The sequence below is a fragment of the Anoplopoma fimbria genome, chromosome 1 (genome assembly GCF_027596085.1).
Source record: "Anoplopoma fimbria isolate UVic2021 breed Golden Eagle Sablefish chromosome 1, Afim_UVic_2022, whole genome shotgun sequence".
NCBI classification, from domain to species: Eukaryota; Metazoa; Chordata; class Actinopteri; order Perciformes; family Anoplopomatidae; genus Anoplopoma; species Anoplopoma fimbria.
In genome coordinates this window covers 2665071-2683833 of record NC_072449.1, presented here as the reverse complement: position 1 = coordinate 2683833, position 18763 = coordinate 2665071, and the positions used below count along the sequence as shown (strand labels likewise).

The following is an 18763-nucleotide window of genomic DNA, read 5'->3' as shown; positions in this document are numbered from 1 at the left end:
AGTCAGGTTAGGGGGGGGGAGCAGAACAAAGACGATGATGATGATGATGATGATGAGTCCCAAAAATGCTTTTTGTGTTTATACATTTACGTGCAACAGTTCGATTCTGTATATACATCTGGTCCCTCCTACTGGTACTTAAAAGGTCTAAATGACAAAAGAAACGACATGTTTCACTTGGTAGTCACAGCAGTGTCGAGCCATGCACTCAATGTCGGCCTGACCAGGAATCAGATCTGGTTTTGAGCATCAAGACAAATAGAATGCAGGCGAGTTCAATTCAATTTGAGTTGCTCACAACATGAAATTATAACCTTTAAAATATTCTACAGAAACATATTTTTCCAGAAACATAAAGCCAAGTCGATCTATCATTGTAACGGCTAATTAACCAAACAATTAATCGATTAGATGAACGAGCTAAGGGATACATTTTTCTTTTTAGTTTGATTTAGCAATAATCAAGTCATTTATTTAACAAAATCGCCAAAATATTCACAGTACTAACTGCATTTTAAATCTATATTCATCTGCGTTTTAACAGAAGATCTTAGTTTTGGATTGTTGTCAGACAAAACAAGCAATGTCGTTTTTTCCACAGGTTATGGTGGCAAAATGGTTAATCGCAAAACAGTATCAACAGCTGATTAGATAATGAAAATAATTGTTTTTTACAGACCAACTGCAAAAACAACCTGACGGAGAGAACCTTAAAAGAACGGAGGGTTTTTTAATTATAATTTTATTGGCATACTTAAAAATAAAAAAATATATATAATTAAAAAAATTGGCACTACTGTATTTTTTATTGCATTTAACAATTCCCTTGTAGCCGGCTTGTACTAGCACATTAGCTAGATTGCTAGCATAAAACTGGTTAGCTTTCCAACAACAACAACATCTAGCCCGGTAAGTTTTGACAGAGGGACTAGTTTCTGGAAAAACATGTTTCTGATTTTGATCTCAGAGATATATCCAAACATCTCTGCATCACCAGACACCACTACTGCTGTTAAAAACATGGTTTCTTTTGTGACTTTATTTGAATTAACCCATTAAATCTTATTTTTCTAGTCTCTTCCTCACATCTACTGATAATAATCGTTCCACCCACAGCTGATCCAGAACCTCCTCATCAGTAGATGGTGACGGTGCTGCCTAAGCCATGGGGCTGACGGTGCTGCCTAAGCCATGGGGCTGACGGTGCTGCCTAAGCCATGGGGCTGACGGTGCTGCCTAAGCCATGGGGGTGATGGTGCTGCCTAAGCCATGGGGCTGAGCCATGGGGTGCATGGGGCTGCCTAAGCCATGGGGCTGACGGTGCTGCCTAAGCCATGGGGGTGATGGTGCTGCCTAAGCCATGGGGGTGATGGTGCTGCTGCGCTGGTGTCCGCTCCGACACAGTTCCCTGAGAACCCACTTCCTCTACGACTACAGCTATGGCAGAAACGCTGGGGACAATAATGTTTTGTAGTCCTGAATTAAAAAAAAAAAAAAAAACATTTTTACAGAATGACATGGTGCAGCATAATAAAAAGCCAATATTTACAAATCTGATGAACAGCGCCGTGAGGGATTCTTTAATATTCTGGTGTGGTGGTTCTTTTGTTGGCTCTATGCACGGACATACAACAGTGTGCTGGTGGTGGAAAATAAAGGTGTTTCTATGAGGTCACGACATGGTGCCACTGCTCGGCCAATGACTGAGCTGAAACAGACGACTCAGGTTGTGTAAAACATGAAACAAGATCCACAGCTCTCTCTTCTAACCGCCTCTCACTGGGCACCGGAGTTACGCATATGTAACCATCACCGTTCTGTCTATTTGTACATATTGTATACAGCGTTTCTCTATATATCTGTATATTGTTTCCCTATGTGTGTGTTTGTTTTGCATTCTATATTCCAGTCTCTGGATGCTTATTTTGGCTTTAAGCAGTGGACCTCCTCTGATGTGGAGTTTTCGTTACAAACAGGGTCTCTCTCTCCTTCACAGTTTCAGTGTCCACCTCTTCCTTGCAGTCCTTTTTTTTTTTTTTTGACCCCATATATATATATATATTTTTAATATTATAAAAAATAAGTTATTGCGCATCCACAAAAAAGTGCATTGTATTTTTGAAAAATATCTCTTTCTCTCTTTACACTTTTCCCATTTTTTCTTCACGTTTCCTGCTAATCGTGGGCTTCCACCTCACTCCTTCGTACCGAGGCGCTGATAGGGAGTGAAGGGGGGAGGAAGGGGGGGGGAGGGAGAGGAGAGAGGAAGGAAGAGAGAAACAGGTGATGGAGGTGGAACGTCTCGCTACGCGATGACCATGGGAACGTCGTCTGAGAAGCCGCTGATCATGGGATCATCTTCATCATCGTCACCTTGAGAGGAAAGGAGGAGAGGAGAGTGTTCAAGGAAAACTCTCTGCTGTCGGAGGTGAAGAACAGTTATAGAGACCTGGATGCAAGCCAACTTTCTGAAATTCAACAGCGAAAGATCTGAAATCCTTATAACCACCAATGTTCCTGCTTCTGTAACGTTGGTGTCAGTTATGATCAAACCCTCCACGTCAACCTCATCACAGAAAACGCATTTTTTCACCTTAAAAACATTGCCTCATCCACACATTCCTTCAGTATTCTGTGAGTTATGTTTTTCTTGTTGTTGTTTTGTTTATGTTTTGTTATAATGTCATCTCTCTGCCTTGTTTACATTGTGATTTATTTTATTGTGTCTTTCTTTACCATGTAAAGTGCCTTTGAGTAGCTTTTAAAGCGCCATACAAATACAATGTCTTATTATTACTAAAGCTGCTCTGATCTTTTTGTTCTATATTAATCATATAACTGGCTTGTGAACAGCTAACAGCTAACTCATTGAAGCACTTAAGTAAATGTACTTAATTACATTCCACCACTGCAGACACCATAAATACATTTTCCTCTTGAAGAGTCCAGTTAAGTCAAAGTACAACAGCCAGGTTCTGAACCCAAATAATCTCTGAAGAGTCCAAAAGACGTACTCAGCTTCAAAAAAAAAATAATATCTCAAATGTCTCACCCAGTTCGTCCCCGGAGGAGAAGATGGCCGAGCCCAGGCGTGAGTTGTAGTGGGAGTTGGCGAAGGCGGTGAAGTTGTTCTGCAGCCGGCGGTGTCGGAGGTAGAGCGCCACCAGACCGCCACAAACCCCCAACAGCAGCAGGAAGAGGACCGGGACCACCACGGCCGCCACGTCCCCGGAGTGGCCCTCACCGCGGGACGCGTCACTGGCCCCTGGACACGAGGAGAGGAAAAAACATCCACGGCATGAATGGAAGAGCTCATCTTACTGCCTGTTCTCTATCTCACATAAATACCTCCATGTGCTCCAGTACCTGCTGTCAGCTGGTCGTAGAGCAGCAGAGCCGGCTCTCCACACAGCTGGTTGCTGAGCAGACAGCGGGCCTGAACAGAGAACGTGTAGTTGTGTCCCAACAGAAGGCTGCTGATCCGGAAATACGTCTCCGTGGTGTTTCCAAGGAAGGACGTCTGGTTGGTCAAGCTGTCGTACACGTGCACTTCATAACCCTGTAGACAGAAAACACACAAAGAAACACAGAATGTCTTTTTATGGAACTATATTCACTGAGTTAGAAGATAGAAGTATACAATTAAATATCAGTATTACACCTTTAAAAGGACAGTTGTAGATAAAACCTTCTATGCAAAGTGAGATTGTGAAAAAGAGGATTGTAGAACACCAGAAAACCTTCATGCTCCACTGTGAAAAACCCTAAACGTTGGTCATACATTTGCACTTCAAAAAACATATTTCTAATTAACTACATTCACTGATTAAGAAGATATAAGGGTACAATAAAAATATCAGTATTACATTATGAAAAGGACAGTTGTAGATAAAAACCCTCCATGAAAAGTTATAATGTGGGAAAAAAGGTAGTAACTTTACGTTTCAGTGGTCATACATGTGCACTTTATAAGCATGTAAACAGTAAACACACGTTAATGGAGGACGTTGAGAGCACAGAACTTCTTCTGGACTGTTATCAGACTTTATTCACTGGGTTAGAAGATAGAAGAATACAATTAAACATCAGTACTACACCTTAAACAGTACAGTGGTAGAGACAGTAGTCTAACCCTCGATGCAAAGAGGGTTGTAGTAAAAAGGAAACCTTTACTGTGTGTTAATAAACAAACCAAACATCGGCCGGTGGATTCTCACCCTGCTCTCGTTGAAGCCTTTCTCTCTGACAGCCAGACTCTTCCAGAACAGGAACACGTGATCTCGCTCCGTCAAAATCTTCAGAGCCTCTGGAGCCTGAAGAGGAACTGAGAGAGAGAGAGAGAGAGAGAGAGAGAGAGAGAGAGAATGTGAAGTAGAGCTTATAGGTCATGCTTCAGTAGGGTAGGAGCTTACATCTCCAAGAACGGAAAAGACATGAGACAGTAGTTAAACTGTTAAAAATACATTAAATACCTTGGAATGTGTTTTTACATAATCAGTTTGCACATACAGGTTTTCAATTTAACCATAATTACATATGTACGGAAGCCCTGAGAGGCCATTAAGAAAAAATAAAGGTCTGGAAATCCAATTTCTAAATCTGATCTAAACATTTTTTTCCCTGAGTTTATGCCTAAAGAACAGGTGACACTTCATCTCTTCAAACAGGTGGAAAAGTGTATGTTTGTAATACTCATTTTGGCCACAAGAGGCTGACGTGCAGCTTTAACCCCGTATTCTATCAGGTGAGTTTCATTTCTCCATGTACTCTTGACATAAGGTACATATATTTAGTGGTTGGCAGGTTATGTAAATAGGACATTGGGTTTTAGTGCAATTCAGCCTCTTGTGGCCAAAATGATAATTACAACAACAAACATTTAAAAACGATCCAGTCAAAGAAAAAAATAGTAAAAAGTGTTTGTTTCAACAGAAGATAAAAATTAACTTAAAAGAAGACCCTACTGGCAAAAAAATGTCCCCACGTTTTACACATGAAAAAAAAATGAAGGAACCTTTTTTTTCTCGAGTTCTTAAGTCATAAACACAAATAAAAGTAGAACCATAAAAAAAACCATCAAAAGTGTTCTTGTCCAAAAATGTTTTTCTTTTAATAAGCTTGCTTTATATGCACAGTGAGAGAATGTAAAAGGTTGATACCAAACAGTGAATAAATGAACTCATCGTTTTTCCTCCAGCGTACCTGTGCTGAGGGTGAAGCTGGCCTCCTTGGTCATGTTGCGGAGGCGGACTGAGATGCTGTATCGTCCTCCGGGCTCCAGGCCCTTCAGCTGGTACTCCACCGTGTTGTTCCTGGTGCTCAGCTTGTAGTCCCACTCCTCTTTACGGATCACGTCACGAACGTGGATCGCATACGTCTAAAGGTTCAGAGACAGAGAGGAAGACAAAAACACAAAAACATCAGTCATAGCAGACCAGTAAGAGTTTGTTAAAGTCAAGGGCATCAAAGCACAATTGGAACAAATTCAGTTGAGTAACATGAAGGTAATTAAAACAACTTTCTACTTTCTTACACCTCCTGCTTCCATTCCTGATGCCCTAGAGATGCTATCGTTAGGATTCTCGTGGTACTCTTATCGTACTTTGTAGCTCTACGTACCAGCGGAGAGTTGGGGGCGTCGTACGGCGGCTGCCACTTCAGCGTGGCCTGCGTCTTGTCGACCCGAACCCGATGGAGGTTCCTGGGTGGAAGCCTCTCGTTGGGGATCATCTTCACCACGGAGTATTCGGAGGGAGGACCCATGAAGGGGGACACGGCTCGCACCTGGAAAATCACAAGTCATGGTGGATCTGTATCATTACGGGTGTTAGAAGTCAGGAATCAAGCTTACAAAAAATGGATTTGGTGTCCCCAATATGTTCTGAATGAGAGAAGAAAAGTCTTAAAGAATGTATGACGGAAAGGTTTTGAAAATCGACTAAACATTTGTATCCATATTTCTGATCTTATATTGTTGTGAATGCTTCATTTTACTATTTAAGATAATTGTTTAGGGGTTTCCAGAATACATATACATACAAAAAAAATGAACAGCCTAATAGAAATAATCATAAATAATAAAGTGTGTGGTGGTGTCTGTATCTTCAGACACCCTTCCCTCTGCCTATGTGTTTTCTCTTCCATTCATTTTGCTTTGTTTAGGACGTTTTTTGGGCGTCTATAAAAACATAACGACCAGGAGGAAGCTACGGAACACGGGGCCGACAGAGTGTGGGGAAAAGCGCACATAGAGAGGCAAAACCTGTTCCAGCACGAGATGAATCTGAGGTTTGCTCTCAGCCGCTGGTGAGCAACGTGATGAACGTTGTGTTTACTGAAACCAAATATTAAAACTCTTTGTACCTTTAAGTAAAGAATGTCTAATCCTCTATCCTCAGAACTTCCACTTTTACGCCAGCTGTCATTTTTTTCCCAGTTCAGGGCAACTCTTCTTGTAATAAACACAAACCAGTAAACGTCACTCTCAAATCTACATGGCACATCAAAAACAAATATTAGATTTACTGGATTAATCCCAAAATAATATTGATAATGTAGCCCCAATATTTAATCCACTGCTCATTAATGCAAGCTATGATCACTTTTACAGGGTGTTATTTATAGGAACTGCTGTATATAAATATCTAAAGCCCGGCTTCTATTCAACACTAGTTTGATTAAAAGTTAAACACACTAAAGCTTGAATTTACAATCATTAATGTCAGATTTCACCCAGAATAATTTAGACTTCTGCTCCGACTTTCTATTTTTAATTGACACTCTACATATCATCTTCACAAAGACATTTCTGCTGGAACAATTCTGTCTTCATGACTGAACCTATTTTTTGCGTGAAAACACAGAAATGTTAGACTGCTTTCACATCTCTCCTGACTGTTCAGTATCAGCAGAAACACTGTAATGATGCATCAGGACATTGAGGTGTTGAGGTGAAGTGAAGTAGTTTTCCCTAAAGAGCTTAGAAGAAGCCAGCAGGACGTTGAGGAGACTCACCAGGAAGAGATACTGCTCGTCACTGTCCACTGTGACCGTCAGACTGAGGGACGAGGTGGAGACCTGACGGGGGCTTCGGTACAGATCCAGGAAGGAGGTGGCATAAAACACACCATACATCTACACACACGCACACACACACACACACACACACACACACACACACACACACACACACACACACACACACACACACACACACACACACAGTAAAGTCAGTGAGGCGGATCAGTAGAGGGATATTTTGTGATTGAGTTGTCATTTCCAGATGTGGATTCCATTTTGGGATTACACGTTATAAGACATAATATCGACCTTGGAGCTAATCCGTGTACCTGAGCGGGGGGTTTGCTGGCGGACCAGCTGCAGTCCACGGCGGTCTGGTTGAGGGCCCGTGTTTTGAGGAGGGGCCTCTCGGGCTGTGTGTTGGCGGTCTGGGGGTGGGACAGCGCGGTGGGACTGTCTCCTATACTGGTGTGAGCCCACACGGCCACCTCGTACACCGTCCCCGCCGTCAGGTTGGTCGCTGGAGACGGACATGTGAGAGAGCGGGGACGAGTTCAGTGAAGAGATTATGACACAGAAAACAAAAGAGAAACTACAAATGTCTCTCCTCATTATTAACATTACCATTATCGTTATCATTATTATTATCATTTTTATTATAATAAGACCATTATATGATAACATGTCATTATATTATTATTCCTATTATTATTATTATATGCCCATTAAATGTTTACATGCAGTAATATAATAATATAATTAATAATAATAATAATTATTATTATTATATGACCTTAATATGGTTACATGCCATTATATAATTATAATTATAATTATATATATATATTTATATACAAATTATTATTATTATTATATGACCATATTATGATAACATGTCATTATATTATTATCATTATTAACATTATTATTAATATTATATGACCAATATATGATTACATTCCATTATATATAATAATAATAATAATAATATTATTATTATTATTATTATTACTATTTAATAATTAAAAAAGAGAGAAATGATAAAGCCTTAAACCCAGTACCTTTGAGGATGCGCTCTGTGACGGTGTATTTCTTGCTCTCCTTGACGTGGGTGTCAAACTGCCAGGACAGAATGACGATGTACTGTTTCACCTGAAAGGAACAGAAACATAATTCATAAAGACACAGACGGGAGGAAAGACAACAAACTGAGGAGGTGTTTCCAGGAGGAGAACCTCTCACCTCGTACTGGGAGTTGAAGCTGAACGAGAGGCTCATGGAGTCGTTGGTGATGCTGTCGGCGATCACAGAGGGAGGAGGAAGAGCTGCAGCAGAGAGAGAGAGAGAGAGAGAGAGAGAGAGAGAGAGAGAGAGAGAGAGAGAGAGAGAGGGGGGGTCATAATGGAGTTTAGTGTAAAAGTGGAGATCAACCAGTCTTATGCATGTATTTGTTTATGTTGTAACACACGTTTCATACATTTTTCTGGTGCAGGTGTTGGAATAAACAAGGCTACAAACACAGAGACAGACCTGTTAAATGTTAGGTGTAGTGGTCTACCATTAATAAAAATGTTTAGTTGCACTTGATAGAGTTTTGGTTGAGTCCCTGTAAAACATGCCATATATATATATATATTTATGTCATATTTCTGGCCGATGTTTCATTTTAAAGAGTTTTATCTACCATAAATCGATGATTCACCAATTGTACTGTGCAATCTCTACTTTTATTTTGATAATCTATAACAGGCAATTTCCTGCTACTGAGCACCTAAGCTTAAATGTTTATTTATTATGGTTTTAAAGCTCTTTAAATAACCGTACCATGTCATTTACTAATGAATTTATGTTAGCCGTTTCATCACAACACTTTGATGTGTGTAATTTAAACATGGTCGGAGGTTCAAACGGGGAAAGTGCTTTTCAAATTGAGTAAAACCACTTCTGATGACGGGGACGAACATCTACAACATCATTATCATTCACATCAGCTACAAACACCAGGCGACCTGAACTTCCTGTAATGACCAGCAGGTGTCAGCGTTGAGAAGGTCTTACTGTACCTTTCTTTGGGGTGATGGATTTAACCTCGGACCAGTTGCCCACACCTCGACTGGTCACTGCTGCCACCTACGAAACATCGTCATAGCAACAGCCACATTAAAACACACAGAAGATAATAATATCACTACGTCTATTAAACCTGTTTTTTCTCCGCTGTGTGATCACAGTGTCGGTTTCTTACCCTGAACCTGTACAGAGTGTCCGGCTGCAGCTCCTTCACCTCGCTGCTGTTTTTGGTGCATCTCTGTGACATCCAGTCCAGACCTCCTCGCTCGCTGTACTCCACCTGACGCCACACACATGGACACATATCGGTAGTTTAAGGTTTGTTAAGGCAGTAATAGTCTGACAGGAAGTTACAATCTATAAGGAAACGGAATGTGGAGTAATTATTAAACCAGTGACAACATCATTATCTAGTTGATCACTGAAACAAACAGTCTGAGATTTCAGTCGGTCTGGAAGAAAAGCAACCAGGACGCCATACATTTCAAAAACAGTATTTATACCAGAGGCTAAAGAACATCACATCTAGAATTTCGGAAGGTTTACTGACTTCAGAGCGGTTGAAATTATCTTTGGGACGGTGGTGGAAATAAATAGTCTGGATTATGTATGCTATGCTGATACGATCTGTGAACTAAATCCGTGATAGTATATGAACTATGACTTTAATGAGCCGTTGCTCCCCTCATATAAACCCTCGTAGGTCTGAGAGGTCAGAGGTCAGTGAAGACGAAGAGGACTCACGATGTACTCTCTGATGAGACCGTGGCCTTTGTCCGGAGGGCTCCAGGACACTTCCACCTTCCCGTCCTCTCCGTTATCACAGGACAGCTGCAGGTTCCTGGGGGGGTCGGGCACTGCAGGACACACACACACACACACACACACACACACACACACACACACACACACACACACACACACACACACACACACACACACACACACACACACACACACACACACACACACACACACACACACACACACACACACATATATATATCATCCAAAATGAATTAAACTGGTCAGTGACAACAGTAAACATGGTACCAGTACCAGAAAACTAGATGGATTTTTACATCCCTCTTAGATAGAATTGATCGTGTGGTACTCACGTCCCTCTGGCGTCCTCACGTTGATCATCTCGTTGGTCTTGTGCAGCTTGCTGAGACACTGGGTGAGAACCTTGACGTGGTAGGTGGTGTCCGGTTTCAGCACCGTCAGTTTGTAGCTGGTCTTGTTGCTGTGAGTGTCCATGATGGTCCACTGCTGGGTTCCCACCAGTCTGGAGACAAGAACAAAAAACTGATTATTGGCAGTGTGGAGGAGCAAATGCTGACAACAATATATTTAAACAATAATAATATCGACAGTTAACATGACCAGTGTTGGGTTAGTTACTCTGGAAGTGTTCTAAGTTACTTTTTACTACTTTAAAAGTAATTATATTACTTTACCTATGACTTCGTACCCTACGTAGTTATGTTAGCCAAACTTTCAGGAAAGTCAGTGATTAACTTGCACAAAATATACTTATTACGTATATTATATAAATATTATTATTATATTATTCCGACTTTACAGTACTCTTTAATGGGTAAAGTAATAATATTACATAAAACATTCACCCTGAAGCTCACCTGTAGTATATGAGGAAGTAGCAGGAGTCCAGAGGAAGGTTTTTGGGGCGAGACCAGGTCAGGGTGACGGCCCCCAATAAGTCTGGTGTCCACTGGAGGTTCTGGACTTTGTAGGCCAGGGAGTCCACTGGAGAAAGAGGGGGCGGGGTTAGTTTCATCACAGTCTGAAATGACCCCAATGACCAGCAAGTGGCAGCATTGCACTGATTTCAAAATACTAAACGCTACTTAAAGGTTTTTTTTAGTTTTTTTATAAAGGTTATATTGATTTGTATCAAAACTACAAAAGATGGAGTTGGGAGAAACATACAGGAGAACTAGAAATGTACTGCTGTGGATGTATTTAGAACATCTTAAAGATTCAATATCAGTTTAAGTGTACGCTATATTTATAACATTTTCACCTCTTTACCTTTCTGAAGGGGAACTGAACTGCTCACCTGAAAACAACCAGACTCCATTGAAGAAAACAGTAATTTTACCTCTCAGAACACTGAAGTTGCTGGTTTACTGCTGCCTCTATCCGTTAGTTAGTTTGTGTTACTGTGTGACTTTATTGGTTTAGGTGTTAGTTCATATTCACCAAAGTCACACAGTAACACAAAGAAACTAACAGATGAAGGCACCAGTAGACCAGAAACTCCTGTGTTTCGTAAAAGTAAAATGACTGTTTTTGTCCATGGAGTCTGGTGGTTTTGAAAAGAACATGGATACAAACTTTAGTTCCCTGTCTGAAAGGACTGAAAGAGGTGAAAATATAAAAAATAAAGCATACACTTAAACTGATATTGATTATTTTAGGTGTCTTAAATACATCCGCAGCAGTACATTACTTTCCAAACTCCAAGTACTTCATACAAGCACACTTTAAAACTTCCCTTAAAGTACTGAAGTAGACACACTGGGATTTACAATGGATCTGACCTTGTTCACCTGTGAGCATCTTTAAAAAGCTTAATATCATCAATCCATCCAATCCCAACAACTCCTGCGTGATCTATAAACACTTGATCATGGTGAGTATTGGGAAACCTACTGGTGCAGTTGTCCTCGTCGCTGTGGTCGGAGCAGTCCAGGAAGCCGTCACAGCGCTCGCTGTCCAGAACGCAGGCTTCACCGTCAGAGCAGAGAGTCCCGTTCACGCAGAACAGAGGACCGCGGGTGGCTGCAGAGAGAGGAAGGTTTAACATCACTGATTACTGCATCTAATTAAAACCCACTGCCTCTATTACTGTGTGCAGTGATGAAAAGTGATTATACTGCTTAGATTGCTTCTCTAAGAATACTGTCTAATGTTTTATGTAACGTAACCTTTATTAAAATTACACTAAAGGTTTTTGCTGCTGTAAGACAGCATTGCTCCCAATAGAACACACAAATTATTCATATATTCATGTGTGCAATAATATGAACATTCAGTACGATTATAGCTTATTTATAATATTATATATTTTAGTTTTTGTTAGTTTAACTGCTTGCTTTTTTACTATTTCTTTTCTGTTTGATTACTCATTATACTTGTTTCGTTTTTTACTGATGCCTCTTTCATCTCCTTTGCTGCTGTAATACTGATGATTTATATGCTGTGGGACTAATAAAGAATAATCTTTTCTTATCTGATGTCTTTTAACTTTTCAACATTTTAGTAATTAGTCCTTTGAGCACAAAAAACAGAACAGTTCTTAGTGTGAGGCGTCAATTCAAAACTGACAACGGAGGGTCTCTCGCATTAAACCTTCTTTTGTGTATTTTCTGAAATGAATCCATTGTTCTCCATTGAATCCAAAACATTTCACCATAACACTACATTGATTCCTTGTGTGTGATGGTGTGAAACTCTGCAGCGACTCACGGCAGTGGGCCTCATCTGAGCCGTCCTGGCAGTGGAGCTGACCGTCGCAGCGCTGCCAGTCGGGGATGCAGCGGGGGGGTCGACGACACAGGAACTGACCCCGAACGCAACGCGTAGGAGAGGGCGGAGCCTGAGTGGGCGCCGGAGGGACCGTCACCGAGCCATTAGCTGCTGTTAGAGAAATATAAGGTTAATATCTGTATTTCATTTACTCTTTACTTATTCTATATTTTATTGAGGGTTTAATTGAGTTCAGATTCATTTAGATTTAAACGTGCACATTAGAGATAAACCAGTTGTTACCTGTGGGACATCCCAGCTCGTCGCTGCCGTCGGGACAGTCTGCGTATCCGTCACACACCCAGGTGTTGATGATGCAAGCTCCAGAGCCACAGTGGAAACGGTTCGGGGCACAAGTGGAGGGACCGGGGGCCACAGTGTGAGGAGTGACTCCACCTACAGGGGTGGAGGTTCAAGTTTAACGACTGAGGGTGTAATTCATTCATAAAAAGATGAACATGGTAAACCATAGAGAGCTGAGCATCCTGAGAGACTAACTATGGGGTCAATTAAACAGAGGCAAATACAAATATGTCAAATATATATATTCACAATTTAAATATGTAGTATATTGTTCAAACTGTGAGAAATGTGTAGTTCAGATATTAATTCATTATTTGCTTAGAATTTGGTTCTAAGTAAAGTTTTCCTTATCTGTTTATTATGAACGACCAACGAACGCAATGTTTTTACACTAAATGTAGTGAAAAGATATGAAGGGAATAAGGGCCATTAAAGGTAAAAAATACATAAATTAATACATATAATTATTAAGATTAAGATTAATAATAATAATAAGAATAATAAAAATAAGAATAATATAATAAGAATAAGAATAATAAGAATAATTAAGTTGGTAATATTCAGAGAAAAAAAATATCGGAATTTATAAAATTAAAGTCATAAATTTGCGAGAAAAAATACTCAGATATTCTCAGAGAATATAAAGTCATAAAGTCATAAACTGTGCCAAACTGTGATAATTCTAGTCGCCGTCTGAATTTGAATGCCCTTAAAGGAATGCTTTCATGTGTTTTCTGTGCTATTTTATGAACATAATTCTAAAACTGATATGCATCGTAAAGATGTATAGACATGCTTTCTTTCATTTTCTGTCTGTGTTATTTTATCCACATGAATTAATACTAATATAATTAATATTTTGCACTCTTTGGCTCACGTTACCACAATATTTAATTGTTGATCCAGCAATTTTTCAGATTTTCTTTTTTTAATCTCAAAGAGTTATTTCTTGCACATTTATAACTTTATATTCTTAGAGGATATTCAAGTTTTATCCTGTAATTTCAGACTTTTTTTCTCTGAATATAACCCCCCTACCCTGGTCCCATCACTTATTATTGATCCCACATGGACCCCGGTCCTCGTACCTGTACACTGGGCCTCATCAGACCAGTCCCCACAGTCGTTCTCTCCATCACACTTCCACCACGTCGGAATACAGCGTCCATTTTTGCACTCGTACTGGAAATACCTGGAGCATCCTGGGACCTCAGTGGGAGCAGCTGAACCACACAGAAACAATAATCAAACATACATGCATCGTTGTTTTTTAACATGTTCAAACAGTGTGTGTGTTTCTGTGTGTTTCTGTGTGTTTCTGTGTGTTTCTGTGGATTTCTGCGTTAACGTTTCCTCCTCACCACAGTTGGCTTCATCAGAATAATCCCCACAGTCGTCCATGCCGTCACACTTCCACTCCAGACTCACACACACTCCGTTGGCGCACTGGAAGGTGTAGGCGTCACACACTTTACCGAACTCAGACGGCGTGGCTGACAGAAAACACGCACAGGGGGATTAGAAGGTTACCCTAATCAGCTTGTTGCAACAGAGCAAGACAGAAAATGAAATGAATATGTATATATTCCATTAAGATATGAATGTTTAATGGAAATGCATGAATGTAAAGTGGTTGTTTTAAAAACACTCGATGAGCTTTTGTACAAAAATAGGGAAAATATGTTTGCATTTGTGAGGAAAAGATAAAATATTATTTGCGTTGTATGATCGGCACGAAAAAGGAAAAAAGGAAATTTGTGAATTTTAGAGAAAAAACATACAGTTTGAGCAGAAACAGAGCAAATCCAATCGCATCTGGGTCTATTTGAGTGTGCAAAAAGGATTTTGACTGAAAAGCATTACAAAATAAGGTGAAATCAATGAGTCAAGCTCTTAAATTTAAAGACCACTATCTTGAATAAAGATAGGAAAAAAGAATAGGAGGATATGCACCATGTAAACACACAAGGCCCTTTATCAAAAAACACATGTTGCACTTTAAATCTGACTTCTTTCTGTAGTTATATTAAAAGCAGAGATTAAAGGAAAAGAAACGCACCACATCCAGCGTAGTCGGCGTCCTCGTCCGATCCGTCTTCACAGTGTTTGATCCCGTCACACACCAGAGACTGAAACAGACACTGGGCTCGGTTCTTGCACACGAATTCCATGTAGCGAGTACACAGCGGGTCTGTGGGCCAAAGATAACATTCAGTGTTTCTAACATTATACTTATATTAAAGGCTTTGATGGGCATTTAAGTGTAAGATAAACATTCTATATATGTATAAGCCTTTCCTTTAAACTATAATAAATGTGGGAAAAACAGGTAATCCTCACTGAAAGCATTTTTAGAAGATACCAACAGATACCCTTCCATTTTATTAAATGCATCAATCCACACTGGTTTTGTGGAACACACGTCTGCATTTTTTTATGCTTCAAAAGTTTAAAAAGTTAAAAGAAAAAATTTACTTTTCAATTTATTGAAGTTATTTATTTATTTAATTGTATGATTATTATTTTCTTTCTTTTGTCTTTTTCAAGGATATATGTATTTATGCTTGGACGACATTCCAAGGAAATCTTTGTTGATTAATTTGACCATATGTGTATGTTGATGTCCTGATTTTATTCTGTTTTGTGGTTTGAAAATAATTAAGAAAGTTGAAAGAAAAAATAAAACATCTTTCACTACCGTATCCTGCTGTTTTAACTCTGTATCTGATGCTGAATCACTCACCACAGTTGTGCTCATCGGCGCCATCTGAACACTCCTGGATGCCGTTGCAGTGAGCGGTGGCTGGGAGGCAGGTGTGATTGGAGCAGAGGAAGCCGTTACAGCGAGTTCCCTCTGAAAACACACAGAACAATATGTCAATAAAACATCATATAAGTGCTTTTATTTAAAATTGTTATATAATCGCCAATATTTAATTAAGAACATACAATTAAATCTTAATTTTCAGTGAAAGAAAAGTTGCAAAAATGTTTGTTTTCATGCTGTCAATTATAAATCTGAGAACAAAAGAAAATTTGAATTGGAAAAATCTAAATTGAAGTTTGGAATCAGCCAAGAAAATTGCAATTGATGCATATATTGTTAGTTTTCACATTAAAATAACATGATGAGCTTTACAAATATATGCAGTCTGTAGCCAACACTAGCAAAGTGTGTCACCATGACAACGTTAAGTGAGTGTGTGACTCAACTCACCACAGTATCGGGGGTCTTCGTCTGAGTCGTCTTGACAGTCGTCGTCACCGTCACACATCCAGCGCTGAGGGATACAGTGACCCGTGTGACACTGGAAGCTACTGGCCTCACAGGTATGGTGGCCCACTGGGGACAAACGGGGAGAGATTTAAGGCTCGGAGAAGCTGGTACGAAACAAATAAAAAAACCTTTATTCTGAAATGTTATGATTCAAACAAGCTTTATTGCTCACCTGTGCAGTTGGCCTCGTCTGACCAGTCTCTGCAGTCGTTGTCTCCGTCACAGCGCCACGCCTCGCGGATACAAACTCCTCGTGCACAGGTGAACTCTCCGGGGCCGCACTGGTGAGACTCTGAGACACGCATCAACGAAGCAGTTAGTGATTGCATTAATTATGCATTTCCATTGTTGTGCCTGGTTTTAGCAAAACCAAAAATATGTTTCGGCTGCTGCTTCGGCTCGGGATGGACTTTAGATAATCAAGACCAAAAAAAGTGATTTCTTATAAAGTTATATTTATACTTTAGTTACAGAGTTTGTTTTAGAATCCAATAAAGGAGTCCAATTATTTCTTTAAAATCATAATAAATATTAAAGTGATATATTCGCCCTTAAAAATCAGACATATTTTTTCTCTCACTATTATCTACATAAACACCCTGAAAAGATCCTTGAACAATTTCTCTGCAAAAACCTTTGTTAATACACAGCGCTGTGCCATCAGTGTCTGATTTATTAAACTGTCAACACTGACGATTGCATTGTTGCATTGAATTCAGTTTATGAACTTACACTTATATTTTATTGAATATTTATTAAATAACAATTTTTAAAGGATTTTTGAATGGATGCTAATTTTAAATATATATTTTTTTAAATCTCACGTACCCCCTGGAGTGCCTTCACGTACCCCCAGGGGTACACGTACCCCATTTGAGAACCACTGATCTACATAAACACCCTGAAAAGATCCTTGAACAATTTCTCTGCAAAAACCTTTGTTTTAACCTTTAAATCTTTTTATTTGTCTTAATTAGCTGAACACTCAGGTGATACTAACATTTTTTCTTCAAATTTTTAAACACCTGGAAGAAAACATGAATGCTTTTGGTCCTATTTAAATGAAGTAGTGGTATTCAAAATGAATATGAACAAACACAACTTATGAACAAATTATCTTCCTCCTGTTCTTCAATCATAAACACAGAAGCGAAAACAAGGTATTCAATTTCTCACTTTCCTCTCAGGGTATTGTATTTACTGGCTAACGTGATGGAAGATTTCTCAAATAATGCTAAATATGTGTCATTTCTTCTTCATTTTGTTGCTGAAATATCCGTACAAAACGCTGAAAACAAAGTCTATATTTTGCACATTTAACATAAATTAAATAATTAAGTACTTCCTCCACATTTGCTGTGGATGTCTACAGTGTTATATAAATATATATGTATATATAAAAACATCTCACCACAGTGCTCCTCGTCACTGTTGTCTCCACAGTCGTCCTCATGGTCACATTTGAAGGCCAGCGGGATGCAGGAACCCGAGGCCATGCAGCGGAACTGGTTGGACGGGTCGCAGGTCGTCGTGGCTACGAGGGAACACATAAATATTATATTTGTGTTTATCTCCACATAATGAGAAAGAGTGACGTGACTGGATACTTACGACACTCCTGCTCGTCGCTCATGTCTCCACAGTCGTTGTCGCTGTCGCACTTCCAGATGCTGCTGATGCAGCGGCCGTTGGAGCAGCGGTACTGGTTGGGCAGACAGCTGTGCTCTGATTGGAGGAAAGAAAAAAAAAAGGATCACATTTGAACACTAATTAATCAGGTATGACCATTAAGCTGAGGTCTCATTCCTAATAAAAAAGATCAGATATCGTACAGTAGGGATGTCAGGATTAACCGGTTTTGTGGTTATATATAAGCCACGGTTTGATAACTATAAGATTTGAAGCTATGATTCATTTTTGTTGTCCTGATTCCTGCATTGTTATTTGCGTGTGAAGTGAAATCTAATTCTGGCGTGAGTCATGTAACATGTGTGTGTGTGTGTGTGTGTGTGTGTGTGTGTGTGTGTGTGTGTGTGTGTGTGTGTGAAAGTAGTGCGACACATCTGAAGTATTGAAAAGAAGAGCTGTACAAATGTCAGATCCACCAAAAAAGTGCCTTAAATCTGTAGTGTGGGAGCATTTTGATAATGTAATGTAATAAATTACAGTAATTCTCTTGTTTTCTACCGATGAACAGGAAGTGACCATATTTGGACTGAGGAGGAGTGACGTAGAGACGCCGTATACGTCTCTGGTGTCGACCTGTCAATCAGTGTGTAGCCCCGCCCTAAAGCATCCCCTGCTTTATGGTCTGTTTGACTCTAAATGGAGCATCATTTACTAAATGAACATCATGCTGTATTGAAGAAGACTTGAAACTAGAGATTGAGACCATAAACTCATGTTTACAATGTTTACTGAGGGAATAAATCAAGAGAGAAGTAGAGTCATTTTCTCATAGACTTCTATACAACCAGAGGAGTCGCCCCCTGATGGACAGGAGAGAGAATGCAGCTTTAACACACTTCAGCATTGGCT

General features: G+C 39.7%; 1 protein-coding gene across 1 annotated transcript in view; it reads right to left on the bottom strand.

Annotated features, from left to right (window-relative positions):
- Positions 1-2251: 2251 nt before the first annotated feature.
- sorl1 (sortilin-related receptor, L(DLR class) A repeats containing) overlaps positions 2252-18763 on the bottom strand; it is a 75974-nt gene continuing 59462 nt past the window's right edge. Inside the window, 26 exon segments of the mRNA XM_054611209.1 lie at positions 2252-2373; positions 3053-3265; positions 3367-3559; positions 4218-4324; positions 5203-5377; positions 5620-5784; positions 7015-7134; positions 7350-7540; positions 8082-8172; positions 8263-8345; positions 9084-9150; positions 9266-9370; positions 9835-9947; positions 10209-10378; positions 10734-10860; positions 11770-11898; positions 12586-12756; positions 12889-13041; positions 14037-14171; positions 14310-14441; positions 15008-15139; positions 15692-15802; positions 16166-16291; positions 16398-16517; positions 17637-17759; positions 17837-17950. Coding sequence (XP_054467184.1) covers positions 2306-2373; positions 3053-3265; positions 3367-3559; positions 4218-4324; positions 5203-5377; positions 5620-5784; positions 7015-7134; positions 7350-7540; positions 8082-8172; positions 8263-8345; positions 9084-9150; positions 9266-9370; positions 9835-9947; positions 10209-10378; positions 10734-10860; positions 11770-11898; positions 12586-12756; positions 12889-13041; positions 14037-14171; positions 14310-14441; positions 15008-15139; positions 15692-15802; positions 16166-16291; positions 16398-16517; positions 17637-17759; positions 17837-17950 — 3434 coding nt within the window. The 3' untranslated portion in view covers positions 2252-2305.